Source organism: Contarinia nasturtii, unplaced genomic scaffold (genome assembly GCF_009176525.2).
Source record: "Contarinia nasturtii isolate CC-2019 unplaced genomic scaffold, AAFC_CNas_1.1 Cnas_scaffold_493, whole genome shotgun sequence".
NCBI classification, from domain to species: domain Eukaryota; kingdom Metazoa; phylum Arthropoda; class Insecta; order Diptera; family Cecidomyiidae; genus Contarinia; species Contarinia nasturtii.
The window spans coordinates 317,348-329,036 of NW_022197846.1; the positions used below are offsets into that span (position 1 = coordinate 317,348).

General features: G+C 31.5%; 2 protein-coding genes and 2 non-coding genes across 6 annotated transcripts; 3 read left to right on the plus strand and 1 right to left on the minus strand.

Moving 5' to 3' along the window:
- Positions 1-190: 190 nt before the first annotated feature.
- Positions 191-4,443, minus strand: LOC116339023 (graves disease carrier protein homolog). Its single transcript, XM_031764628.1, has 7 exons — positions 3,936-4,443; positions 1,850-2,076; positions 1,677-1,760; positions 1,486-1,596; positions 1,256-1,412; positions 1,027-1,168; positions 191-886 (listed from the first exon to the last, which is right to left on the minus strand). The coding sequence occupies exons 1-7, from the start codon at positions 4,000-4,002 to the stop codon at positions 712-714; spliced, it is 963 nt and encodes a 320-aa protein (XP_031620488.1). The 5' UTR covers positions 4,003-4,443; the 3' UTR covers positions 191-711.
- Positions 4,444-6,264: 1,821 nt separating this feature from the next.
- LOC116339033 (eukaryotic translation initiation factor 5A) lies at positions 6,265-10,455 on the plus strand. Of its 3 annotated transcripts, none has more exons than XM_031764638.1 (4): positions 6,265-6,397; positions 9,430-9,730; positions 9,813-10,014; positions 10,248-10,455. In XM_031764638.1, the coding sequence occupies exons 2-4, from the start codon at positions 9,522-9,524 to the stop codon at positions 10,317-10,319; spliced, it is 483 nt and encodes a 160-aa protein (XP_031620498.1). In that variant the 5' UTR covers positions 6,265-6,397; positions 9,430-9,521; the 3' UTR covers positions 10,320-10,455. The 3 variants fall into 3 exon arrangements, with proteins under 3 accessions (XP_031620498.1, XP_031620499.1, XP_031620500.1); XM_031764639.1 differs by lacking the exon at positions 6,265-6,397 and adding an exon at positions 6,414-6,507; XM_031764640.1 differs by lacking the exon at positions 6,265-6,397 and adding an exon at positions 8,196-8,289.
- LOC116339359 lies at positions 8,693-8,834 on the plus strand. The gene has a single exon (XR_004200988.1). It is a non-coding gene; the product is annotated as a small nucleolar RNA snoR639/H1 (small nucleolar RNA).
- Positions 9,101-9,242, plus strand: LOC116339358. Its single transcript, XR_004200987.1, has one exon. It is a non-coding gene; the product is annotated as a small nucleolar RNA snoR639/H1 (small nucleolar RNA).
- Positions 10,456-11,689: the final 1,234 nt, after the last annotated feature.

Here is an 11,689-nt window from a genome sequence, read left to right on the forward strand (position 1 = left end):
GTTTTGGTGAAAATTCGGTTTTCATTTTTTTTCATACATACATTCATATTTCATTTATTATTATGTAAAATTAAAGAAAACAGCACTAAAAATGTATTCAGTTTACAAAGTTTTAATCATGTTATGAAAAAAGTCATAAAAAATTTTAATAATTTGAATTCCAACGCATTTTAAATAAATTCATAAAAAATACATTTTTTATATATATATATTTGACTCGCTCATCTAGAAGGCTGGGCAAAATTGGCCTAACACTAGTACTAAAATATCGTGTATAAAAGTTGTAAAAAATCAATATATTTTAACAATGTAAAAATACACGCATATTTTGTTTTAAATAATACGCCCAGACACAAACAATTCAACAATATTGGTTAACTAATATCATGATGACCATTGGCTGTTGATTTGTGGAAAATCTAATGACTAACGTATTGGAAGATTTAATTACATTTGACCAAGGTATTTAAGTTATTTTATGCCACTGAAGGCAAATACTACCTACTGTCTTAGTCTTTGCTTAATTAATGTGATGCAATTGATTCATTTTGACAAATTGCATTTTTCATACATTTTCAACATTACAAAAATAATAATTTCAATAAAACAGGTAAACAAATTAAAAGAAAAAAATATTTGAATTTTTTTTAACAACTATTGCATGAACTTTGTTGTCATGTGTGTGTTGTCCGGAAAAAAGACCGGCTGTAATTAAATTTTCATGCCAGTGTCAAGATTTAGTGCTTGTTTGAGTACCTCGTATGTAGAAAATGAGACAGCGACCATCGGTATTGCACGCAAGTAATTAATTGACATTCCACGATACAGACCTCGTACAATACCATTTTCATTGTAAATGTGCTTGAGTGTCGTGACCATTCCAACTCTGAAACAAACATTTATTAATGTGATATATTGAGTTTGTAGCCAAAAAACATAACAGGATTATAATGTAATTATATTTTGTTGTAAATAAGCATGAAACTTCAGCATAAAGAAAATTGAATTTTTTTTAAAATAACGTACCCAAATCGAGCCGTTGCTGGATCCATCATAGCCAATTGCATTCTTCTTCTCGTCACATCCAAGGGATACGAAAAAGATTGAGCTATTGCACCAGCTAAACCTCCGGCTAAAAGTTTGGCAGGAATATTTAAAACTAGGCCACCTGAAAATTTAAATTTGAAAAATTAATTTCCGAATCGAACATTTGGTCTGGATATGTTAATATTTTGTTTTCTTTTTCTTCGCCTACCTGTATTTTTATCGCATTTGTTGCAACTCCATTGTGGTGAGTATTTCATGCAAAGGAATTTCACACTTTCAAAGCAATAAAAACTGAAACCGGCATATGGAACCATACCGGTTAGAGTTGGAACAAAGCCACGATACAATCCACGAATACCACCTTCCTGCAAAGTAATACAAATGAAGAAAAATATCATTAGCGTGATTGTGTCTCCGTTTATAATAGAAAATTATTACATTTTTTATAACTGAAAGAGCTGTGTGTACGATGCCTGCATATTTATGTTCACCGGTAATTTGGAACGCAAGTCTTGCTCTGATTGTGTCCAACGGATAGGTCAATGTCACCTGATCAAAATAAAAACAATCAAAAAAAAAACATGACGGTCAATTTAGTGAATTAATTTCAATTGAATTGAAATATTTACGGCTGTAACGCCAGCGCCAGCCCCAGCGATGAATTTATCCGAGTTTTTGATGAGTCTATTGGTTGGTATCAATGTTCCAACATACTGTAAACAATAAAATGCATTACAATAAAGTAGGAACAATGGGATGTGATGTGTTGAATATGATTTTATTTCAGTTATTTTTTGCTTACTCTTTTGTAAAATTCAAATGCGGTAAATTGTGTTGCTGCATATGGAAATATTCGAACCATTTGAGCGCTATTGCCTTTGTAAAGTGCCCATAATGATTCTCTGCGTACGATATGTCGAAGGCCACTGAACACACCCAAATGTTTATAGTGATTTGAATGCGCTTGCAGCAAAATTTTTATCCGATCTAATGGTGCTACTGCAGTCTTTGAACACATACCAGCTACACCTGTTGAATTAAAGCATAAAAATATTCAATGAATACAATGCGCGAATTTTTTTTCATTCATTATTCAATTGTATGATAGGTAATTATTGGCTTAAGTCAAATGACTTTGAGCAATCATGTGCTCATCTTCGTTCAATGAATCGAAATATATTTATGTGAAAATGCAAAACTCAAATACAGATCCAAATATTATTGAAAAAATGAAAGCAAACCATTTAAGCATTACTTGTGTACTCGTCGCCGATACTTTAAAGGTTATTTATCTCTGTATTAACACTATAGCATTCATCTTTATTTCTGGCTTCGGACAAGCCATGAATGAAACACGAAATCTCAATTCACTCCATTTCAAATGAAGCACTGCATAAAATTTCCATTAATATTTTGTTTACAACTTCAAGTTTCAGTCGAATTTTACATCAGAATAAGAAGCTATATTACCATTTGTCCAGATTTTGAACTTTCGAATTAATCTTTCATCATCTTTTATCTTGCATAATCATTTGCATAAATCATATACATTAATAGTACAGTGAATTCCATTCAAACGGATACGCATATCTGATATGAAGGTTTTGTTGATTTGCAAATGTGGTGCATCAACATTTGGCTCCGATTCATTTTTGATAAAAGAGAATGTTTAAAATGAATGAGTACGGCTATCGATTCCCGATAAACACCATTAGTTAATCTTTTGTTTGTCATTAATAATTGATTAAACAAGGAGTACATTTTTCTGATTTGCGTTTTGTTTGCAAAAAGATACGATTTGTAGCCGCCATGAAGAGAAACCTTCTGATTAGAGCAAAAATAAAATAAACAGCACTATCTGCTCAAATGTGAACAATGAAAACTGCGTGCAAGTCATAGACTGTAAATATTAATGTAATCGATAAACAAACAACTACACAACGGCAACAATAGCAAATACGATCGTCTTGCTTTTAGCCATTCAGTTGATTCTCTTTTTGTCTGCTCCGTTCGCTGGTTTGGTAAAACTCCATTATATCATTTTCTTCTTATTGAAAAAAAGAAAGTTTTTTTTACCTATTTATTGGACGTTCGAAAGAATTAGTAGTTGATTTTTATTACCTTACCGATTGATGGATCGCACATATGTGTATTAACAGAGCCCAATGAATCGAGATGCACAGGAGCTTCATATGTTCATGTGTGTGCATTACTTTTTTTCATCGCTGTCTTTCTCTTTCTTTTTGTTTCGGTTGTTTATGTAAAATATTTCATTTATAGCAAGTGATCACATTTGAAACGAAAACAAAAAATCCGAAAGCAGACATACGATTCAGCGATTACAACGCTTAAATTCACTCAAATCATTTAACCATAAAACATAAATCGTTATTTAAAGGGGGTTTTATGCAAAAACCAAAATATCGCAATCCGGCATTAAATTAATTCAAAAATGTCCGTGAACATTTTGTGAAATGTAAATGTTAAGTACATGACACATGATGGTTATCACCAGCACAATTTTTTGAAAGCTTTTTGATTGTGTAGAGGTTATAATGAATCATTCGCGTTTAGGGTGATTAAGGTCTAATTATAAAAAATATTTGAGGTAACAACATATTCTGTGAAATTTGTGCGTAATTTGGCCAAACAAAAGAAGTAAAATGTTAATTGGTAAATGTTTCCGCTTAATGAGAATGGATGCGATGATCGTTTTGAAAACCGGTCAACCATCATGATGTGGCAAGTTACCACATAGCTCATTAAAATCCAAGCCTCTACTAATGAATTACCATATCATAAGTCTCATTTGAGTCGATTTGAATTCCATCAAATTGACCATACTATCTATTTTCTGAATTGCATAAAATAATTTGTCCATTACTTACCTCCAGCTAGCAAATTTCGGGCGACAAAATTATAGTTTGTCTTTGAGGTCTCTTGTGTTAATGCCATTATTATTATTTAAAAGTAATATTGTATGTCGATAACAAACAAATGACGAAAATCAAATCTACACCAAACTTGTGAAAAAGTAACGTTTTGTTTAAGAAAAAAATAACTTCAGCAATTCATTGCTTTGGTCAAATTCAATTTTCAAAATAGTCCGTTCCACAATACGCGTATTATTTTGATCACAATTATGGAAAACACTCCGATGAACTTGCCTACTTCTGTATATGCTTGAACAAGACGTATACAAAAATTCAATTCAACGAAATTCATAGGAAGCGTAAAAATGAAAACTTTCACTTTTTCTGGCACACAAAATTCAAATATGCTTTTATATTTAACTATACAATGAAGAGTCTTTGTATCGAAGAAAGCTATGATTTATCATTTCTTTGTGAATATTTATTAGGCGGGTGGTTTTTTTTTTCAATCAACAATTTTTAACCGTTTATTTTTTTTTTTAAATAGTTATTTCGATTTTAAACGAATAATAAAACTAGCACAAAATTTGATTGAAGAAATAAAATGAAATGTTTTGGCTTGTAATCAAATTAGAAAAGAATAATAAGTTCAAATCAAATTGGACAGAAGTTAGAACACGAAAGCCAAATTCACACAATCAAACAAATAATGTTAGACGAAACAAAATAAAATTGCTGGGTGTTACGAGCAATCAACACAAACTGTTTTGACCGTACCATTGAATGGCCTGTAAGGTGAGACTTGTTGCGATGTCAAAATCAAAACAGCAACACCGTCGAAGTCGTTTATATGAATAGCTAAATCGTTGTTTGGTTGCTCGTGTGCGTGTTGTTCAAATGTGTGAACAAATTAATCGCATTCAATTAATACTGAATCGCGTCCAAAGATGGCGGTATTTCATAGCTTACCTCGATTATGTTCTGCATTCCTGTTTCCAGCTTAACTGATCAATTCAATATCCAAATGAAAATTCAAGTATTTTATGGAAATGTATGATTTAACAAAGAACAATTTTCTATTTATTTGTCTTCTCTTACAATTAATTTATTTTGATTTTCATTCTCTTATTTCAATGATTATGATCATTTATGATTTTGTTTTCTTCATGAATTTTTTATTTTTTGGGTATTATATCTAATAACAAGGTATCAACACTGCTGATATACTATACTGAAAATGCGCAAACATAAAATGAATATAGCAAGTTGCTATTAGCAACAAATGTTAGTTAATAAAAATTTTCAACTCTTTTGGTGTGAATTCTTTGAGATTGATCGGTGCTGCTTTGCGTGCTAAATGTTTTCGAGCTGATTTTTGTTCTTGTTCTTCGTTTCGCTTTTGTTGGAATTGTGGAGGTTTTTGGGAAGCCGGCAACCATTTTTCGATTTCTAACGGAGACAATCTTTCGAGTACCACCTTAAGTTTTGCTTCTCTGTTTTCTTCCATTTTCGTTGCTTTTTCGATTTTTAATTTCGATGTGCCGTTCGACATTGATTTTTCCTTTTTAATGGACGATGCTACTTTTTTCAATTGCAAATACTTTAGCAAATCACCCGAATCGTTGCTCTTTGGATTTGATCTGCGCTGGCGTTTCGGTGCATTTTTCGTTATCGGTACGATGATTTCTCGATTCACTGTTGCATTTCTTTGAATCGATGTGTTTATCTCCATTGTCATTTGTTCTGGAACATTTTCAACGGCATTCATTTGTGGCAATTCGTTATTGCAATTTACAAATGGTGCAGTCAAATTGTGAATTTGTTGCAAAATGTTCTTCAACGAACGATTTTCTTCTAATAACATTTTTTTTGTTACTTTTGGCGGCATTTTTGCTTGACAATTTTTGTGTGCGTCTTATTTATTTTTATTTTTTTTTTTCGTTCGCTTCTCGACTTGTGATATGCGTTCAGCAGTCGGCTCCACTCAATTCTGAATTGGAATCGCTATTTTTTCAAGAATTCCGTTAGGTTTCGCTTGCGTTGCAATTATTATTGTGTTTGTGGCCTGGTAAACACATGCATGTGTATATGTTTTGAAAATATACAAAAATCGCGGCAAATATACTTTTCTTGCTTTTAAACAACGATTAAAAAAATGTGTTGCGCTGACAACACTAAAATCCATGACAGTCGAATATGTTGTGGTGTATGTATGTTTTGTGCAGCGAACTTTGGTGTCTTGCCCCATACACACTCACAGTATGTATGCGGCGAATTTTGCAAATGGCCACATGGTACGATACATACGGACTTTGCGTTGACATTTCACAGGAAATAGAAAAAATGTCGACCATATTTGCTTGTGTATTGGTTGGTAGTGTGTGTTAACTAATGTTCGATGATTGAAACACCGAATAATATACTGAAGCGCCATCATCAGAAAGATCTTCTTGGTGCGACAACCATTTCAATCACATGTGAGTAGCTAAATCATCTTTGAAAATATTCCATTTTTTCGATTTAATTTTAAACTAATTATTTTAAATTGTGTAGATAAAAATTGTGTGTTGCCAACAAATCGATATCTGTAATTATTCATTGTGTTTTATCAAAAAAATTTAACAAAAAATCCGCTTTCTTATGCTTAATGTTCGAGTGAACAACTGTTCGGTCGTTCTACATGGAATTAGTTCAATTGGTTACAAAAAAATGCGGTGTGAAGGAACTTCATTTCCAATTCGCTGTATTCGCGTGGCCATAGATCCGATATACATTTCAAACAAAAAATATCGAGTAAAATGCAAAAAATTTGGCATTCTAAAATGCATATCGTCCAAAAAAAATGCAATGCAAATAAGTGACTTAGAAGTAGATCGTATTGTGTATTTATTTTTCATTCTTTCTGGAAGAAAGGCGTGCAATTCCCTGCCATAGATTCGCAAAGAAAAATAAAAAAAAACACTGACATGCGTGGCCAATTAATTGATAAATTGGTGACAAAAAATCCGGAAAACATTTTTTTTTTTAATTTTCAACGATGAAATTTAAAGCCAGTCTTTTTCTTTTTCAATTTTTGATTTCGCCCATCTCCATAATTAAAACTGAAACGTTTCGAAATACGGTTTCGAAGATGTCATCGCCTTATATATAATAATCATAATAATTAATATTCCGTTTGTTCATCGGCATATATCTAAATCATAATCGAAACAATAGAATGCATTTTTATTTTTTTCTTCAAATTTTCATTTCGAAATGAGAAAAAAACGGGCTAGCTATCTTTATTGGTTAGAAATCTCTTGACGGAATGTCTTTGTTGAATATTGTAAATGTGGTCGCCCGTTTGCTTGCATAAAATTAAGTGTGTGTCATCCTTCTATCATGAGCAAATGTGAATTGTGTGCGTTTCAGTGTGTTTGTACTTGAATTCGGTTGAATACATTGTTGATTCGCAGCTATTTTGCCAGGCGGTCGTCTGTATGGGATATAGTATTTGTCGTCATTTTCTTCAGTTGTTTTGCATTTTCATAGTGTTGTTCTCGACACATAAAAAAATACAGTAATATACGTACAATTCGTATTTCATGAAACAACAATAGCTACGACAATAACAACAATAACAACAGCGACAACAACATTACTTTGCAGCGAAGTCACAGCTCAACAAAATTTCATGACCGAAACCTTTTTCTTGCATTTGTATTGGTTTGCGTTCCGGCATTTTCTTGTACACGTCGAAATAAGTATGAAATATAGATGGATGTGTGCATAGGTATGGACAACCCAAACACGTTTCCTTTGCTTATTTCGTTTGTCATATAGTTCGCAAAAGCGAATACACAAACAAATCAAAAATTAAATGAAATTTAAACAATTTTTTGCTGTAACTTTCGGTGGTCATTCATATCACATTTGATTCAAGCTTTGAATGAATGATTTAATCGTGGCATTTTGGCGATAGCTTCTTTTTAAATTTAACCATAATTTTTGCAATTTATTTTGCGTACTATCTCTTTCTATTTCTATATTGTATTTATTTTTCCAACATTCAATCGCACCACATATACATAGCGAATACACAAACAAATCAAATCCAAGTATACGACGAAGTTGTGATAAAATACGTTGAAAATCTTTCGAACAAACGTAAGGCACTTAGAAGAAGAAGAGAATCGAAATGAAATGAAACGCACATTTTAGTGTTGCTGCTGTCTTAAAAATATGTTTGTACACCAATACTGTTCAAGGTGAATTTTTGCTGACGTAGTGAATCTGTCTGTTTCGACATCCACTCCACAAGCACAATATGTTATTTCAAATCAATCTTGTCAAAGTGATAACTCCTCTATTCAACAATTTCTTTTAATCGGTAATTGATTTCTTCGATTTTTTTTCTGTTCAACTCTATTATCGAATATTTTTTCTTGTTGTCATTCTATAAACTTTGCTTACATTTTGTGAAATTCAAATTGAATTTTTGTTCATCAAATTGAGTGCACAACAAGTAATGTTTTGTTGTAGGCAAGTAGTGAATTTATCACTTTTTGTATCATTTCACCCTCAAAATTTTAAGGTTAAGCAATATTACGACGAAAAAGCGATTTACTCATTTCGCCAATGTTATTTGCATATATGTTTCTTGGTCGCGTGATTGTGTAGGTATAGGTCTATAATTCCTCACGTTTTCGGCCCATAAATTTTAGCTATGTGTTATTATTGGTCGGAAATAATCCATGTAAAACCATGTAGTAATGGCAACGCGAATGCATCTTACCCCACTTTTATTAAGCCGGCTACTTTAATTGTTATATCCGTATTAAGGCAGTGTGCTTCGGGTGGGAACAGTAATTCTGGTTGTGTGTATGGAATAAAATTTATCAAATGTTTTATTTCAAAGAAAATTTATCAGAAACACAATATTTTTTTTACATTTTTTTTACAATTTTTTTTGAAAAGTGTTCTGTTCTGAAGGTTTAATCATAAAAATAAGTAATATTGAAACAACCATTATGCTTTACAAAAAAAAATCCAAAAATCCGTTTTTTGAAAATACACTGCTCAAGAGTGAAAATTCGGTTTTCATTTTTTTCATAAATACATTCATATAGTATCTATCGAAGAAAAGAGCCACCAAATAGCCATCTTTATTTCATATCCATTTATGAACGCGAATGCATCTTACCCCACTTTTATTAAGCCGGCTACTTTAATTGTTATATCCGTATTAAAGCAGTGTGCTTCGGGTGGGAACAGTAATTCTGGTTGTGTGTATGGAATAAAATTTATCGAATATTTTATTTCAAAGAAAATTTATCAGAAACACAATATTTTTTTATACATTGTTTTTTTTTTTAAATATTGTTAAAAGATGTATTTTTATTTAAGAAAATATTTTCATTCGATGATATTGATTTAAAATTAGTTTTACTAATGGTTTTTTTTTGTTTTTGTTTCTTTCATTTACCAATGCTGCGGAATCTATCGATTGAAAATGTCATAAACAAAATAGATTTGGAACTACCGCCCCAACATCAGCTTTTTGAGAAAGTCATTGTTTCTATTTTTTGTTGAACTTACCAGTTACGATTTAAATTCATCATTATGGCCGATTTAGAGGACGCACATTTCGAGACTGGTGACTCCGGTGCATCAAGTACTTTCCCAATGCAATGTTCAGCATTGCGAAAAAACGGTTTCGTCATGTTGAAAGCACGTCCATGCAAAATTGTAGAAATGTCAACATCAAAAACCGGAAAACACGGACACGCTAAAGTCCATATGGTCGGCATTGACATCTTCAACGGCAAAAAGTAAGTAAATTCATAATGGATCAAATAACAGTGAATATATTCGCTTGAAATTTGTTTATAAATATTTGAATTTCTTCATCAGATACGAAGATATCTGTCCATCAACTCACAACATGGACGTCCCACACGTCAAACGTGAAGATTACCAATTGACTGACATCAGCGATGACGGATACTTGACTTTGATGACCGACGGTGGTGATCTTCGCGAAGATCTTAAGATTCCAGATGGCGATTTGGGCACCCAATTGCGTTCTGATTTCGATGCTGGCAAAGAATTGTTGGTATGTATCATTTCTTCATTAAATCATGATTTGTTGCAAACAATGGAACTGTAAAAAAAAACATTGCGCATTCTATATGCAATAACAATAACAATACATTCGTTATCTGAGCTAACTTTTGTATGTTGCTGTTCTTGTTAAACGTTGATAACAAACACCATCATCATAATACCAAAATGTTGATTAATTAACATATCTCCTTTCGTTTTCGATTTTCATTTTTTATTTTTCAGTGCACCGTACTCAAATCGTGTGGAGAGGAGTGTGTTATTGCTGTTAAGACAAACACTGCTCTTGATAAATAACTGAACGAATAGAGCCTTCAATTTCAAGCTCGTCCCGCCACAATAAATAAATTTATAACAACAAGAAATTTATTAAAAAACAATAAAAAAAACAAAATTCAATAAAATTTATTGCATACCATACACAACAAAACAACACCATGTTCTTAAATTATTAAATGAAGAAGACAAAAATGAATTCTTTGAGACATTGAGTCAGCAATATTTAAAAACAATTGAATGTTAAATGTATATACGCTAATGCGTACACAACATACACTCACACATAGATATTTAAAAAAAAAAACAAAACAATAAGGATCAGAAGAACAGCAAGAATCGAGATTTCATCAAAGAAATTCATTCGCAAGGAAAATTCTTAGCACACAAATTTAATATAAATAAATGAAATAGCTAATGAAAAACAAACAATCGAACATCTTTTGGACGAAAAAAAAAACAACAAAAATACAATACTAAAAACGAAAACAAATAAAATAGTAAAAAAAATGTTAGGAAAATCATCGATATAATTTCTCATCGTTGATCTGGCAGTTGTGCATGCATAATCTTAACAGAAGCCGCATTTATAAGTTGATAGGGAAAAAAATTATGGCTAATTAAAACAAAAACAACAATATGCAAGTTAAAATAAACTAATGAATCACACATATTAATATACATGCAAAATACATCAGCATACTCAAAATAATCGACACAAATTCTAACCATTTCATCAAAGAGATGACCAAAAAGAAAAACAAAAACTCAAACAATTAACTAACAGAAACCGAAGTAAACAAAAAAAAACAGTTTTTTTGAAAGACCTTGTGTTTACGCCAGGGAATTTCCATTTATATTGAATTCTAATAAATGGCTTTCACCGAAATTCAGTAGTGCTTTAGCTCTACAATTGTTCTCCGCGGATTTTCTGAGTTGATTTTTAATTTAATCAGCAGTTGAACTGTGTTGATCGTTTTCCTTTACTGAATTTCGTAAAAAGTCATGAATAATAAATATAGTCTCATTTTTTTTAAATGAACATTTGTTTTTTTTTTCTTATCTCTTTCTCTATCCCACACACACACACACACACCAGCCCTTGATCTTTTCCACATTATTACTCATTTGAATTGAATGCCAAAATTTAAATTCACAGAAGTGAAGAAATATAAATTGACACAATTAAAAAAATGTACGAGTTTAGACATAAAAGTTCTGAAATGAGATTGAGTTATTGATTAAAGTTATTTGTAATTTTGGATTTATGCGTAAAAAAACAAAATGAATAAAATGAAAATCGCAAGCCAAACAATTACAATAGCTAACGATAAATTTTTATAAAGAACCAAGCAAATGTAACCAGAGGAAGAAAAATATCTAATGAATGG